Source organism: Thunnus thynnus, chromosome 6 (assembly GCF_963924715.1).
Source record: "Thunnus thynnus chromosome 6, fThuThy2.1, whole genome shotgun sequence".
NCBI classification, from domain to species: Eukaryota; Metazoa; Chordata; class Actinopteri; order Scombriformes; family Scombridae; genus Thunnus; species Thunnus thynnus.
The window spans coordinates 7,397,581-7,413,581 of record NC_089522.1 but is presented as its reverse complement, the minus strand read 5'-3'; the positions used below and the strand labels follow the sequence as shown (position 1 = coordinate 7,413,581).

Sequence of the window (16,001 nt, the reverse complement as noted above, 5' to 3'; positions counted from 1 at the left end):
TATCTCTTATGTCTGTCAGTTCATCCATCCTTCCTTTTCTTCACCTTCTCTGGAATGGGATTGCAGAGCCCTGCAATGAAGGCTTAGAACATCAGAGAGGACAGCTTTACGATCACTCACGGCACACACACTATCACGCACACTTTATACAATAACAGCTGTAGCATACAATATTGTACTGAAAACTGGCAAAAATTAGAAAACTATTACTGGTTGTCAGCTGCGGTTGGGAAACCAGTCGTGATTAGAATATGGCAGAATGATTAACAGTGCTGTCTGTGGAATGCTGCAATGGTGCATTTCCTAAAAGCGTGACATTGTGAAGATGAATAGTGCATTGATTTTTAAAGGTTGCCTGCAAGCTGTATAATCATCCCCTACTGTTGAGAAAGTTCCCAGCCCATTACCAAACTCTGTCGCCCCCCAAATATCTATAAACAACATATGAATGGCCTGTTAATATAAAGTTATGTAGTGATTCAACTGAGACCAAAAGAGGTCAGTTTTTATCAAACAGCATGCAGGAATTTGATTAAAACGAATGTAAATAAACAGAAAGCATAGACACAGGACAGAGTGGGTCTGCTTGGACATGGCATGGGAAAAGGGGCCTTCTGCCTATTATGGGACAAGGCTAAAGAACAGCGGGTCAGAATGTGAATTTCTCAGAAGCTAAAAGAATTTCCCGCAGTCAGTGCAGACTTTGGTGTGTAGGAGGATTATGGCAGGAGGCCAGACAGCCATCAGTGTGCATAACAGGGGAGTTGTTTTACATGCGGATCTGTGTTGCAAGTTTATTAAGGTATGAAACTTTGTTTCATCATAAAAGTTAATGCAAGCTCATTTGAATGTGAAATTTGATATCCGACTTAAAGCACTAGTTTGATATTTTGGGAAATACACTTGAGTGTTAGATGAGATGATCGATCACCACTCTCATATCTCTCCGTTAAATATGTAACTAGAGCTATGAATGAATGAAGAATGAATACAGGGGTAAACAGCGAGCTTAGCATTGTCCAAAAGTAACAAAATCCACCTATAAGCACCTCTAAAGCTCAGTAATTAACACCTTAAATCTTGTTTGTTTTATCCATTTAAAAAAAGAGGTGTAACAGGTTGTGGTTTTATGGTTGGTATGGTTACATGGGACTATTTCCTGGTGAGCTAAGCTAACGAGTTGCTGGCTGTAGCTTCAGATTTAGCTTACAAATATGAGAGTGGTAGCAATATTCTCATCTAACTCTCAGGGAGAACTAACTATTCCTTTAAGGGAATTATATGAATATAATATAATATTTCTTATCATCAGTGAATCATAGGCAATGACAGCATAGATCATATTTTTCTTTCTTTTCAAAAACACAAAACCAAAAACAGTCACAGACACAGACACTTTTTGTTGATCCTTTTATTTTTGTTACATAGGTTTTCATTCAGTTTTTAATCAGCCAGTTACATGTCATTGGATTTGACGTCCTTGCTCTCTGCCACCACTTTGCCATCCACCAAAGTCCGAGTGACTGTCACCACTTCGGTGTGAACCTTCTTATGATCAACTGCATCCTCAAGTCTGGAAAAAAGGACAAAAGAGTAAAGGCAATTCAAATTTGGAATAAGATCCTTCACATCACTATTTGGATAAATTAAAATATATTTTATGTCTTAAAGGTATCCTCATGCTGAAGTTGTACAGTTGAAATGTAAATGATGGGAAGAGTATTGCATTGACGCAGATAAATTGCTTTTACTTTCCATATCAATGTAGCTTCAGGTTTGCATGGCGCTAATTTGAATCAAATTTGCAAAAGCTTCCCTGGGATGAACAAGGCTCTAATACTGGTCAGCTCACAATGCAGAGCATTGAATGTTGGCTTTCTGCAACGGTATCAACTGCACTTGTATGTTCTGCCCCATGCTTTCTCCATCCTCGTCTCATACTCACTTAAAGTCTGCACCACCGTCCAGCAGCCTCCTGTACTCAGCGATCTCGGCCTCCAGTTTCACCTTGATGTTGAGCAGGTGCTCGTACTCTTGTGTGTTGTGCTGGATGTCAGTGCGGAGCCGAGTGAGCTCCCCTTGCAGCCTCAGGATGATCGCGTTGTACTTCTCCACCTCCATGTTGTAACGCCTGTCGATGTCATGGAGGGAGGCCTCCAGGGCCGCTTTCTGTCAAGAGGTGAAAAAGAAATTTGATCATCTGGTTGACTGATGCAGAAGAGGAATTACATCACTCAGCTGTCTTACCACTAATGTTTCTACAATACAGCCAGTTAGCTTAGCTAGACTGGAAATGGGTAAACAACTAGCCTGGCTTTGTCTTAAGGTAACAAAATATGCGTACCAGCACCTCTAAAGCTCAGACTTATTAGATTAAACAACAGGTTTTTTAGAAACTTTGTACAGAGCCAGGCTAGCTGTTTTCCCCTTCTCCCATGTCTTTATGCCTGGCTAAGCTAATTGTCTCTGGCTCTGGCTCCATATTAAATGGACAGATTTGAGAGTGGTATCAATCTTCTGATCTAACTCTTGGCATGAAAGTGAATAAACTATTCCTTTAGGCAACTAACAATTCCCAATGAGTAGAATACTTAGCAGATGCCAATTGTAAATGTATTAGGCTATCTGTAGCACAAGAGCAAGATGTTGTGGAAAACTAGCATGCGTAAGAGTCCAAATAAATGAGCACAAAGATTCTTACGAGACTAAGCTCTGACTGCAGTTCAATGTCCAGTCCCTGATGCCGCCTCCTAGTTTCAGTTATTACAGTTGTGGCCTCCTTCAGGGCTGTTGTCTTCTCAGCCACTTTCCCCTGCACCTCTGTGATCTGGATACAAAATGAAAATACAAATGGTACTTAACTAACACAGCCAGTCAACCAAGAACATGTCATGCATTGATGTTGACTATTCAGCTGTACCTGAGATTCATGCCATGCTTTGAGATCCTCCTGGTTCTTCAGTGCTATCTTCTCATACTTAGCCCTCATCTCGTCCATGATCCTGGCCAGGTCCTGTCCTTTAGGGGCGTCAACATCCACATGGACGCCATAGGTGATCTGGGCACGCAATTCAGCAACATCCTGTTGATGGGGAAATAGCTTGGGAGTGATTTCCTGAACAAAGCTAGAGGGGTTATCCTGTACAAAGAGGTTAAGGAACAAACTGATTGCCACAATGGTGCTGTGACAAAGTGGGTGAGAACACACCATTTGTCACCATTTTCACCATCATTGCCATATTGCTTAATAATTTAACCATGCTGTTTAATTGTTTGTTTTAGCCATAGTTCTATCATTGATCTGTAACTTGCAGAGACTAATATACTATCCCAGCTTTGGTTGTGTTTTGCATTATGTTCGGTTACACTTCAAATACCATCAACATTTCTGATTAAAATTTAACACGCCACAGGTGGTTATTTACAATTCTATATACGGTAGTATTGGGTTTATATTTAAGCAATATTACACAAGAGGGTGTACTTTACCATCATTGTTGGCACAACAGTGATGTGGTCAGGAGCAAGATGCTTGCGCCGCGTTCCGTAAGCATCACTGAAGTGCAATTATACAACATTTACCAACAAAATAAAAGATATAAACAAAATGTATTCATATTGTGAGGCAGTTCACTCTAAAAATAAAAAAACTTTTTGCTTGTGTTATCTCCGTTTCCATGGAAATACATGGGGTATGACTAATACCTGGAAAACAATCACTCACATCAGTAAACTCCTATATAATGAAGCCTACTTTACTACTCCAGCAAGAAGGCTGAATCTTAGTAACGACCCAGCAACAGAGATGACTTCTAGTCCCTGCTGAGTCAACCAGCCAACTTGAGCTAATGCTCTCTGGAGATCGTGGGATTTCACAAACTGAATAAATACCACATATATAAACTCAAAACTGCTTTGCTAGCTCAGTCTTGTTGTAACGAAGATATTCCCTGAAAAAAAATTAATTTTCCATGGATAGATTTAACTACTACGTCCGCAAACTTCACAGACATTTTTAAGCTAGTAGCGCTGTGTCACTGACACACTGGCACAGCTGATGGAGGATGCCGGAGTGGGAGCTAAGATATACTCTCAACTGAAGGGAAAATGGCTAAGTTTTGCTGTGTAGTGGGGTAACGATAAAGAGTGGAGAAGTGTTTGGGTTTTTCAGTGTGTTCAGAGTGTGTGCATGTGTAACTCGTCTCACAGTTCAATCCGCTTGGTAAAGGGTCTGTTTTGTTTTCCCCACAATCCCTAATCAGTTCAGTTCAGTCCAGTTTTACAAACATAAAGAAAGATAATTCAAAAACTCCGCTCTGGGTTTTCAATGCAGATCCCTTCACAAAACAAAACAAACCAAAGACACTAGCAAAGCAACACAGTACATAAAATAAATCCAGCAGAAATGTCAGATAGGTCAGACCACCATGTTTAACTATATATCTTCAAACGTTACAGTTACGGCTGAAAATGACAACAGAAAAAAAACAAGTTTACCAAGTTAACATATCTCCACAATTCAAATCAACCACGAGTTGCTCAGAAGTGACTGCTGTTGTTAGCGCGACGTCACAGTCTGTAGTTCTAATGAATGCTGGAGTAATATTTTTAGTGATGAGGCTTTTTTCATTTGAGCACGGCTAGGTGTGCTGTCATGCTGATTTGAGCATGTTCTAAATGTCTTGTTGACCAATCAGATTGCTTGGTCGGAACAAGGTGTTGTATAATGGTTTTTAATCTTTGATTTACTAGCACATCTTTTAGTTGGATTAGGCTGGTTGCTATCATACAAATTATTTCTGACAAATGGTCCCTCCCTCACCGTCTCATGGTTCTTTGTCAGGTTGATCAACTCTTCCCTCAGAGACTCGATGTCAGTCTCCAGGTGCAGACGAATAACGTTGGTGTCATCCAGAGCCTTCCTCAGTCTAGCAATATCAGCATCCACTGCCTGACGCATGGACATCTCATACTGCATCCTATTGGAAGAAAGCAAAAATAACTTCATATTTAGGTTCTCCTGTTTGTTTTACCACTGAATTATTTCATACCCATCACCAACATAGCTTGATAATAAAATATACTGTATGCCAGGTAAGTCCAGATGGAGAACCTGTTTCATACAAAGCTGAACACTTACTTGGCTCTGAAGTCCTCTGAAGCCAGGCCTGCGTTGTCCAGTTGGATAGCAAGATGTGCGTTGCCCTTGATCATGTCAAATATCTGAAAGAAATTACATAATTTTTTGCAAATGTGTGAAATATAAACAGACTGTGTATATTCAATGGCACTTCCTGTATTCTGTTCTCCCACACTCAGTTTGATGAACAGCAAACTGTAATTTTCACTTTGATGAATTGTGCAGGTGAAAGAATGGCCTTTGATAACATGCTGTACACCATAAAAGAATAAATCAGGCTATCATTTTGATTCTATCTACAGTATCATAGCTCAACACGGAAATAAAGATAAGAGTCAGACTACAGGTAATAAATGTTGTGAAATTGGTCAATTCGAGAGACACATGAATACTTTGGAGTGCTGGGGGTATGATAATAAAGGAGTTGAACTGATTCAGTCTGGACTGACTTTTGCCCCCAACGTTATGTGACATTTACAAGGTAAAGGAATAGAAAGTTCTGCATAACAAATCTTTGAAATACTACCATATCACAGATGCACATACACTTCTTTTTGAATGCTGCTATATGCTATAAATACAACTTGTTTTGATCTTACTTTTTTGGTTTTCTATTAAGTTAATAGACTAAATAAGACACCATCCAGAAAATCACAAAGTATGACTGATTGATTCATTGACTCACTTTGGCTCTCAGCTCCGCGATGATGGTGTTGTACCTGCCATAGTCTTTCTCCTCCAACGGGCCGCTCTTCTCGACGGCCTCTCGGATCTTGATCTCCAGCACGCTGTTGGCCTTCTCCAGATTCCTCACAGTCTCCAGGTAGCTGGCCAGGCGGTCATTCAGATGCTGCATGGTTATCTTCTCATTCCCGATGGCCAGGTTTCCAGGGGTTCCAGAAGTGAACTCTGGAAGATGAACTGAACTGAACTCTGAAAACATATGTTTGTCGAAGCTGGGGCCAACTTGTGAGCAATAGTGGAACGGGGAGATCTTGGTCCCGTAGCCCCCTGCCCCACCGGTGACACTGTAGGCATAGTTCTTCTGTGGGGATCCTGCAGTGTCTCTTGAATGGCCATTGAAAGATTGATAGCTTTGGCGTTTAATCATCGCTAAGTGTGCTGATCAGTTAGATGAAGAAGTGGCACAGAGTGGTTTGGCAGCTGAGAGTAAGGGACGGAGAAGTCCTGGGGTCTTATATATCACTCTGAAAGGCAATATTCTTTTCCTGCCACACCTTTCCTATCTATATTGCATTTCTACCTTTAGCCTTCTTGCTTAGACTTTGTCCCACCAACGCCCACTGTAAACCAAGCAAAGACAGATACAGTGATATTAATAATGTTTAGTAACTGAGCTGTATCTATGGTAACTGTGATATCAACGGCAGCTAAAAGGATACAGTAAGGATGGCCATGCTCTTATATTTTTCATATTGTTGATGAAAAAAACAGAACCAATAAATTGATCCTACTAACGAGTATTATCTCTGTAGCCAAAGCCTGATACAGTAAATCTTCTTCCTTTGTGCCAAAGAGCTCCAATGTTGTCCAAAAACACATCAATGAGCCACACTGCTGCACTGGGTGACATCTTTCTTCAGTACCATGAACACACGCACTGTAGTTAATTTTGAGTCAATCGCACACACGGTGCACCGTTCTGCTTCTGTAAATACTCATCAGAGCACCAAATGTTAATTAAAATGCAGCTGAATAGTCCCAAACAAATTAGCTATTCACTCCTGTTTCAATAACATTTGCTAAAAAAATACATAAAATACATAAAATATTTTTTAAGAAATGATTAGCTTTTTATAATGTCTTTTATATTATATATCATACTACAAAACCTTGTGAGCCATTTTTCATTATTTATGTCTTTGGTAAGAACATATGGGATTGAGGCTGAGTGCCACAGACAGGGACAGGAAGTCAGAAAGTATTAAGAACTGAGTACCTGGTATTCAGATTGAAAACACAAGGAGATGTGTTAGTTGTGTGTTGCTTCAGGTACCCGTGAGACAATGAAGCACAATCCAGGAAGTGTAACTGAAATAATTTATAAAACTGTTCAGAGGGATGAGGATGGCTTTTTAAACTCTGGAATTTAATAATGGCAACATTAAGGGGGCCAAGTGACAGACAAGGGTTCAGTGGATGCCATGAAATTTGTTATTGGGACTGAGAGCAGTAATTTTTTCCTCTCTCTCTGCTGTTGTCCTATGTCCTTTAGCTTCATTCATTCATTCATTTTGTTCCTTAACTGCCATGTTCTGATATTATCTCATATATTTGGTACATGAATAGCTTCTAATTTCAAACAAAACACCATGAACACACCAAAAAGAATTTCTGGAATGGACTTTATTGATATGTCTGAACATCACAGCACAACAGGAAGACTCAACTGGACAGAAAGAAAACCAAAAATGATGAAATATTAAAAAAAAAAAGATGGTTTATTTTTAATTGGACTCTTTGATTACTTTGAAATATTCAATGTTATCAGTCAGTTTCTCTCAGAAAAAGCTTACAGTTCTCCAAATCTGAACTCTTGTGACCACCTGCAGGTCAACACACAAACACATAAATAAAAGAACATCATGATGAAATAAATAGAAGATGATTTTGTTTTCCTCTGATCCAGTTTTTTTTTTATCAGCCTGTGGAAGAGCTGTATACCCAGGAAATCAAACTAATTGCAGCATTGGCTGAGACTCTAATGGTTAGTGCTGTAGAAGTAACAAGAGCCAATTGGGAAAAGGGTCAGTTTTGGCCAATCGAATGTTAGTGTTAAGATGCAGTGACAGTGATTGTTGGGAGTGTCAAGTGGTTGCTTCTGGTATTCAGAGGTTCTTGGTCTCTGTGCTGGAGGAAACCACCTTGCCATCCACCAGGGTCTGTGTGACAGTCATCACTTTGGTCTTCACTGTTTTCTGGTCTTCCAGGGCGTCCTGGAGCCTGAACGGGAAGATCAAGAAAACATTAAAGCTCGGGTAGTTTCTACTAAATACAGAACTTTGCTTTTCTTGGTTTGACAACTCTGTCTATACAGAATGACTGATTTACATACTTGAAGTCTTCACCGTCCAGCAGCCGTCTGTATGTTGCAATCTCTGCCTCTAGCTTCATCTTAATGTTGAGCAGGGACTCGTACTCCTGCGTCTGCAGCTGGATGTTGTTACGCAGCTGTGTGAGCTCTGCCTCCAGACTCAGGAGAACGGAGTTGAGAGACTCAATCTCCATGTTGTAACGCATTTCTGTGTCCCTCAGTGTGCCTTCCAGAGACGTTTTCTGCAAGCAGGAAGACAGAAGGAAAGGGGAAGAAAAAGAACAGGTTAAAATTTTACAGTGAACCCAGCTTGCTGATGACAGCTCCATAGTGACTGGTCACTGAAGTGTAACGCTTATGTCAACAAAGTAAATGTGAGAGACTTGAAGTGAGAGTGCTGACTTGAGCTTTGCAGGGAGTTAAGTTAAGCGTGTGTTGAGGTAAATGGAGTGTGTGCTGACTGAGTGCTTCTCACCAGGTTTCTCTGTGAATCCAGCTCGATCTCCAGGGTTTGTATCTGTCTGCGCAGGTCATTCACCTCTGTCTGTGCACCCTTCAGGGCCTCTGTGTTCTGAGTGACCTGGGTCTGCACTTCTGTAATCTGAAATCAAGATTTATAAATAAATATATATATATATATATATATATATATATATATATATATATGTATATGTATGTATATATATATATATACACACAATGTACATACACACACACACACACACACATATATATATATACATATATGTACATATAAACTTTTGTGATTATTTCAAAACACCTTAAACCAGGGACTTTGTGCTTGAGAAGAACTTCCCTGTTAGTAGATGATATTTTCGTTTTTCATAAATAGTTTACCTGAGATTCGTGCCATGCTTTGAGTTCTTCCTGGTTCTTTAGTGCCATCTTTTCATACTTGGCCCTTATCTCTGCCATGATCTGAGCCAGGTCCTGTCCTTTAGGAGCGTCAACATCCACGTGGACTCCTGACTGGGCAATCTGATTACGCAGCTCCATAACTTCCTGAAGACAAAAGAATGGAAAGAGGTTGAAGTTGACAGATTGCTGTTTAGATGTTATAGATGGATTCACTGAAGAATACTTTTATTAAGATGTGACCCAGCTCTGACTCCTGGCCTCTTGCAACCATAATCACATGCCATGGTCAGGTAAATATACAAGGGGAGCATCTAAACCTGTGTCTCGGGCAGGAAACAATTAATTCAATATTTCCGTCAGTAAACAAATGGTTGTGTTTTTGCTTAAGCATCTGGATTATAGTCATTTGAATGCTTTGGTGTTTTTTCTGCTGCCAAATATGGACAAAATCTGTTTTACGATGAGGCTTGCCAAAGAATTCATACACAGATATTTCAGATTTCTCTTATAAAACTTTCCTCTTCCCACTGAAGTTTTCCTAAGCTTGTTTGCATGAACGCCCTGCAGCCTCTTAGGATGTGTCAGCGGCAGTTGTGGTGCAGTGCGCGACATATACATATAGGTCGAAAATTTAGCCGGCAAAATGACCTATAGTTACGCCATCTAGTGGCTGTAGTAATTATAACCTGGGAAAGTTAGACATTAGACTTTGTTGAAAGCAGGACTAAAATTGTCAACACTGAAGTAACATGAATACAACCTTTGACTAATCTAATGACTTTCAATGATAAACCAGAGCCTTAGCACATTGTTTAACATGTTATGGTAAAGGCCTCAACAACCTATTTTCCAAATCAGCTTATGATACGTGATCAGGACCAACATTAACAAACTTTTTTCTGCTAATGTTAGCAGTTTTGGTTAAGCTATTTTTCTGTGATTCTGTTTTTGTCTTTGCTTTTCTTACTGGTTTGAAGTGGGAGGGGCTTAGTTCGAAAAATGTGATGTCATATATTTCCATGCGGAGATTTATAACGTTAAACTCTTAATGAAGAATACCGAAGGGCTTTTTTTCTCTGAACTTTAACTTTGGTTTTTGCTTATTTGATTATGAATATATTATAGAGAAATACTTCAGATTTGAAAACACATTTTCAAGGGCTTTAAAATTGAGATTAGGATTTGAATGTAGTCGCACTCACATTTTCATGGTTCTTCTTGAGGTGGATGAGCTCCTCCTTCAAGGCTTCAATCTCGCTCTCCAGGTTCATGCGGCTAATGTTGGTGTCATCGATGACCTTCCTCAGACCAACGATGTCAGCCTCCACAGACTGGCGGATGGCCAGCTCTGACTCATATCTAAACAGCACAGGGCAGGGCAGTGATGATAACTTTACACCCTGGTACAGATTGGTCCAACTTAGAACTTTTGTTAACTAACTCATGTTGACTGTCCTAATTGGTAAGCTAAAAGAAACCTAAGTTACTGAATAGACCTATACATAGTCATTAACAATCTTTTAACAGTTATCTTTTATTTAGCTTTATATATATATATACATATATATATACACAACTACACATTTAATTTATGAGTCAACTGCAACGTCTCCACTGGCTATGTGGTAAAGGTCATGATTTGTGACTACATGACAAACAACTACCTCTTTAGTTCATGACACTGTGTATTCTTCCTACAACCCATTCAGTAGTAAAACTGGGTGTGCCCACAACTGTGGCTTAGTGTTTTACAGTTACAAGGGGCGGGCCTTACTTTACTCTGAAGTCATCGGCTGCCAGGCGAGCGTTGTCGATGTTGAGAACCAGGCGGGCATTGTCAGTGGTGGCATCAAACACCTAGAACAGGTTTACAAACGAAAGAAGTTATTTAGATTGCAAACTGAGGACATGGGCCAGCACAGACAACCAACAGTTGGGTGAACATTTACAATAAAGAGCTAACAAAGACAGAAAACACAGATAATCACTTGTTTTTTTTTACTCATGCCACCAAGTAGTAATACTTTAAAGCAATTTTTTGACATTTTTGAAATATACTTATTTACTTTCTTGCTGGGTTACATGAGAAGATTGATACCACACTCATGTGTAAGCTAAGTATGAAGCTACAGCCAGCAGCTAGTTAGCTTAGTCTAACATAAAGACTGGAAAAAGCTAATCTGGCTCTGGTCAAAGGTAGTAAAATCCACCCAACAAGCTGCTCTCAGCCAAGAAATGGCACATAACTAAACCACAACTTGCATTTTTTTACACCATGTTTTTTTTAAACGTATTAAACAAAGCAGATATGATGTATTAATCAATTAGCTTTAGCAGAGCTGGTAGGCCACTTTTATTCTTTACTCTCTCTATACTTTAAAATTCAGACTTGATTAAATGTCTATTTTTGAAGCGTGTACTGACACGCATGTCAATGATATGGCATTATTCCTGTGAAATAAGTTGTGATATGATGTGTGTAAATGAGGATAGTGCAAGCAGGCTGCTTCAAAACCAGATGGTTGCGGTATTTGTTTTAGCAGTCACGGTACAGTAGATAAGGGCTTGAATGGATGTCAGGGGAGACATCCAGGTGACAAAGTCCAGGAGCCAATCAGTGACTGCCAGGCAGCCACTGTCCTGTTGCTGCTAAGGAACAGGATCTTTCCTGTCAGCAGGATGGAGGCAGGTGATTTGCATGAGGAAAGGTGGTGATGGTGGTTGTGGTGATGTGTATGTGCATGCTCGGCCATGTGGGTGCGCATGCATGTGTGTGTTTGCATGGGTAGTTGACTGCGTGCTGTACTGGATTAGGCTGTCTTAATGTTAGCATGAGAGTCTATGTTTTCTCAGATGGGGCTGGAGGGCACCATTCGAGTGATTTTTGCATCATGCCAAAAGAAAACTTATGTTATTTTAACCCTGGGTGGTTTAGATAAACTGAGGCCCTCGGCTGCTAGCAGAATAAATAAAACCTTATTTCAAAGAGAAATTTCATTTGATTGCTTGTGCAATGTTTTCAGAATGATAAGATTTTAGGAAATACATGGCCTTTGCCTCCTGTTTTGCCCATTTTATTTGCGTCATCTTTTCAAAGGAGGGTTTGGTGACCTTAATGCTGTTATCTGTGTTGCTCCCACAAAAAAAAACATTAGAAAAGACATGCTCTTTGTGGGCATGCACACTTTCCCACAGTGAGAACATGCAATAGAACACTGTTTTCAAATGAAACTTTGACAAGAGACACTTTTGGGTGTCTTTCCAGTTTGGCCCAATGAATCAAACCAAAATAACTGGAATGTTCCATATGGAAATTGTGCTTGACTCAATTTTCTGAAAAGGAAAATGTGGTTTTGAATGAGGAATGGCAGCAAGTGGAAGGTCACACAGCCCAGCTTTCTCTCAATTATTCTATGTTTTTTTGTGGTATTCAATGAGGCAAAACGTGGAATGAATGAATGACATGTTTTCCTGATTGTGCAATGCCTTAATTTGCCTTTATATTTTGAAATCTTTTTGCACTAACTACATTGACTGTGCCGGATGTATTTGTATGGGCTGTATCAGGTAAAATGTTATCAGATTAATCACATATAAAATGCAGGACATGAAGTCACTGAACTAACTGAGCTCCACCTCAACATATCTTACATCAAGTGAATAAGATCTGAAACTATAATGTGCGTTGTTGAGTTCTTTTATTACCTTATCAGCTTTTGTGTAATGTGTACATAGCATTGTTCTGTATGAACAGTCCTGCTGTTAACTAATGACAAACAACACATTGAGGAAAAAGGTTGTAAAAGTCACTGATGTATGGACCTGCACGTACACCCTTTCCAGTCTGTAAAGTCCCTGGACTTGCTTGTTTTTTGTTTCTCTCTGTTTTCCTGTCTCTGTGACTCTTCATCCTCCAACATTCCTCCTCCATACTGTTTCCGGTTTAGCTCTCGGCCCCCGGCCCATAGAGTAGCAGTGGGCGCTGTGCCAAGAACCAGCAGGAACCCAGTCTACCCCCTACCCCCTCTGTCAGAATCCACAGCCAATCAGTAACCCAGAGTACTGATGAGGTTACGTTTAGGTCAGGAGGTACAGACTATATTGCTTGCACATATTTAATCCACTATATTACCAATTTCCTGCTCAAAAACACCTACCTCACATCTTCTCAACTCACATCTCACCCTGGGTTTCATCTCTCAACTCACCCATCCACATGGCCTCCCTCCCTCCCTCTATCCAACTGTCCCCTCACCTGCTTTTGTTCACACTTAATAAATCAAAACATGCACATTCCCTCTTCCCTCAGCCCCATCTCACCTTCTTCCTCAGGTCGTCCAGGATGACCTGGTACTTGCTGTAGTCTCTGAAGTCAGGTCCGCTCTTCTCCAGGGCCTCCTTGATCTTAACCTCCAGCTTGTGGTTGGCCTGCTCCAGGTTCCTCACTGTCTCCAGGTAGTTAGCCAGGCGGTCATTTAGGTTCTGCATGGCGAACTTCTCATTTCCCATGATGTCACCGCTGTTCCCACTGGAGCTCATCTGGAGACTGCTGGAGAAGCCCCCTGCTCCGGCGCCCATTCCCATACCGGCTCCCAGCCCACTGCGCACACTAGAGGAGACGCTAATGCGGGCCCCACCGGCCCCACCATGGATGGTGGGGGCCCTGTAGACAGGGGTAGAGGTACGGGTGATGGATATAGCAGAAGGCCTGCTACTGGTGGAGGAGCGCACAGAGTATGTAGTTTGCTTGGAGGTTTTCATTGTAGCTGGAGAGTGTGAGACTCTGTGAGAGAGACTGTGAGTAGGAGAGAGAGGCACACGCTGGGTAGGCTGAAATGGGAGCTCACAGACACAAGGCAGGAGGAGAGGGGAAGTTTTAAACTATATAAACCTTGTGGGCCCTGAGGTCCGCCCCTTAAACCACCCCCTTTAACTCAGTCACCGCCCTCTTTCCACAGGCTCAAACCGCAGGACAGCTCATAGCATGCCTTTGTCCTTCAGAGCCTTCCTAAGTTGGTAAATTTGGAGAACTCAGTGGAATTCAATAACTTGGAGATTTTCTGTATTTGGAAAATAGAATTAGACAAATTTTATTTAGTATGATATACTAAATATAACTTAGACTAGGGGAGCCTTTTTTAAGGATAAAGTTGACATGTTTTATCTTTTTTGTTCCAACCAACTGTTCCCCAGATGAGACCAAAATAAACAATAAAATTCTTCTGCTGTGTATTTTATCATTCTGTGGACAAGAATCTGTGGCACAGACGCATAATTTATATCAGTTAAACCGACAGTAATTGTTTTTAAGATAGAGTCATTGTTGGTTTTAGTCTCTTCAGGTGAATCATTATTAATAATAAAAAGAAAGTGAAAGATGCCGGCGCCTAAACATAACCATAAAAAGATTAATATTGCTGTAGTTTCTACTTAACCATGTTGTACTGCAAGATTGAATATTTTGGTGGGAAAGAAACTCAACTAGGTACGATGTCAATGTTATGCAACTTGCCAATTATATTAATTAACAATAATAATTATGTTGAGAGAAATATGTATATGTCATATGTAGGTAATTTCTAGAGACTGGGTGACAATAACACATGCCAAAGACTGATTTTTTTTGTTAGCGTTTGTAACACATTGGTAAGGTATCCAGCAAAATGAAGTTGCATGAACAAATATTTCTCAGATTGCTTCACACTCCCCCACCCTGAAAACGCTGACATGTTTCATCACCTATAGAGAATAAAATTGAGAAGCGTCACAGCGTCGGTTCAGGTAATTTACTCACCGTAGTTTCATCATCGTCGCTGTGGATGGGTGAGATCAGATCATGTCACACCTGGAAATGTGAGACGTCTCATTCAGCTGTTGTCATTTCAGGGAAGAATTTATTGCATCACACATACTTCTAACCCCTGGATCTAGTCTAGTCTAGAACTTATACGTGCATTTACACGTCAGATTTACTATCAACAAAACACTGTGTAGATACTCATCTTGTTAAAAAGAAAGATCAGCACCCACATACAATGGCTGTAAAGGACCATATCGGTAGTTTTATCCCATTAACTAAAAACCACACATACTTTACATCACAGCTGACCTAACAGTGTGAATGTGTTTTAGAAATTTAAAGGCATCCATTGGTTTCCACTCCTTTCTATGCAATATGAAAAACTGTACAAATATAAATGGAAATCGATGGCTTCCTGAAACTGTATGAAAAGTGCATCAAGGATCTAAAACAGTATTACATTCCCTTGAAAATGGCCAGAATTCAGGATTTGTACTTAAGATGCTAAAAGTATGGTATGCTCCTCTAAAATCAGATTTGCGTTATTGAGGTGTTTGGTCGCTCCAGATGTTATGTACAGTATGTTATCTATCCTAGACGGATGTGTGTCTGACCGTCCAACTCCCATAAAGGATATGGTCAAACAAAGGAACAATTACACCATCTCCTTAGTAGAAACGTAGGAACAATGACTTCTCAAAACCAGTAAACATATTCCAGAAGCCCCCCTGCAGATTTTTAACACAAGCACATTCCACACACACAGTACGTCTAAAGCTACATGGTATCAGCTTATAACAATACACTGTTTTTTTCTTTTGGTTTCTTTGCAATTCATTTTGTTGGTTATGTAAAAGGTTAGAAGAAGAAAAAAAGAAATGAAATGTATTTTTTGGGCGCGTGTGTTTGTTGTTAAAGCTTTAAAATATGTTTTCCAAAGAAGAAACCATTAAGCAACAGGAATTGTTATTTGGAAATCCTAATTGCTTTCCCACACACATTGCACTGTATCAGCATCAACTTGTTCTCTGAGACAACTCCTACTTAACAGTTTTATCTAGAGTCATGTTCAGTCTTATCCTTGCTCCAAGTTTTTTGTTTGTTTTTCAGGAAGGAACATGCAGCAG

The 16,001-nt window shown here is 40.2% G+C and overlaps 2 protein-coding genes across 2 annotated transcripts; both read right to left on the bottom strand.

Moving 5' to 3' along the window:
• Window positions 1-1,398: 1,398 nt before the first annotated feature.
• On the bottom strand, window positions 1,399-6,321 carry LOC137184098 (keratin, type I cytoskeletal 18-like). Its single transcript, XM_067591455.1, has 7 exons — window positions 5,826-6,321; window positions 5,141-5,223; window positions 4,823-4,979; window positions 2,921-3,082; window positions 2,702-2,827; window positions 1,946-2,169; window positions 1,399-1,573 (listed from the first exon to the last, which is right to left on the bottom strand). The coding sequence occupies exons 1-7, from the start codon at window positions 6,249-6,251 to the stop codon at window positions 1,456-1,458; spliced, it is 1,296 nt and encodes a 431-aa protein (XP_067447556.1). The 5' UTR covers window positions 6,252-6,321; the 3' UTR covers window positions 1,399-1,455.
• A 1,168-nt stretch (window positions 6,322-7,489) lies between these two features.
• Window positions 7,490-13,943, bottom strand: krt18a.1 (keratin 18a, tandem duplicate 1). Its single transcript, XM_067591454.1, has 7 exons — window positions 13,395-13,943; window positions 10,849-10,931; window positions 10,277-10,433; window positions 9,054-9,218; window positions 8,671-8,796; window positions 8,217-8,437; window positions 7,490-8,104 (listed from the first exon to the last, which is right to left on the bottom strand). Exons 1-7 carry the CDS (start codon window positions 13,833-13,835, stop codon window positions 7,990-7,992), a joined length of 1,308 nt encoding a protein of 435 aa, XP_067447555.1. The 5' UTR covers window positions 13,836-13,943; the 3' UTR covers window positions 7,490-7,989.
• Between the last annotated feature and the right edge of the window lie 2,058 nt (window positions 13,944-16,001).

Bases quoted from the DNA above. Each gene is read 5' to 3' on its own strand.
- krt18a.1 (XM_067591454.1), bottom strand. From the start codon at position 13,835: ATGAAAACCTCCAAGCAAACTACATACTCTGTGCGCTCCTCCACCAGT. The intron at 10,434-10,848 runs GTAAGGCCCGCC...TGTGCTGTTTAG, and splicing joins GCCGATGACTTCAGAGTAAA to ATATGAGTCAGAGCTGGCCA. The intron at 8,797-9,053 runs GTAAACTATTTA...TCTTGATTTCAG, and splicing joins AAGCATGGCACGAATCTCAG to ATTACAGAAGTGCAGACCCA.
- LOC137184098 (XM_067591455.1), bottom strand. From the start codon at position 6,251: ATGATTAAACGCCAAAGCTATCAATCTTTCAATGGCCATTCAAGAGAC. The intron at 3,083-4,822 runs GTGAGGGAGGGA...CCCCATCAACAG, and splicing joins TGACAAAGAACCATGAGACG to GATGTTGCTGAATTGCGTGC. The intron at 2,170-2,701 runs GTAAGAATCTTT...ACCTCTTGACAG, and splicing joins TGCAGTCAGAGCTTAGTCTC to AAAGCGGCCCTGGAGGCCTC.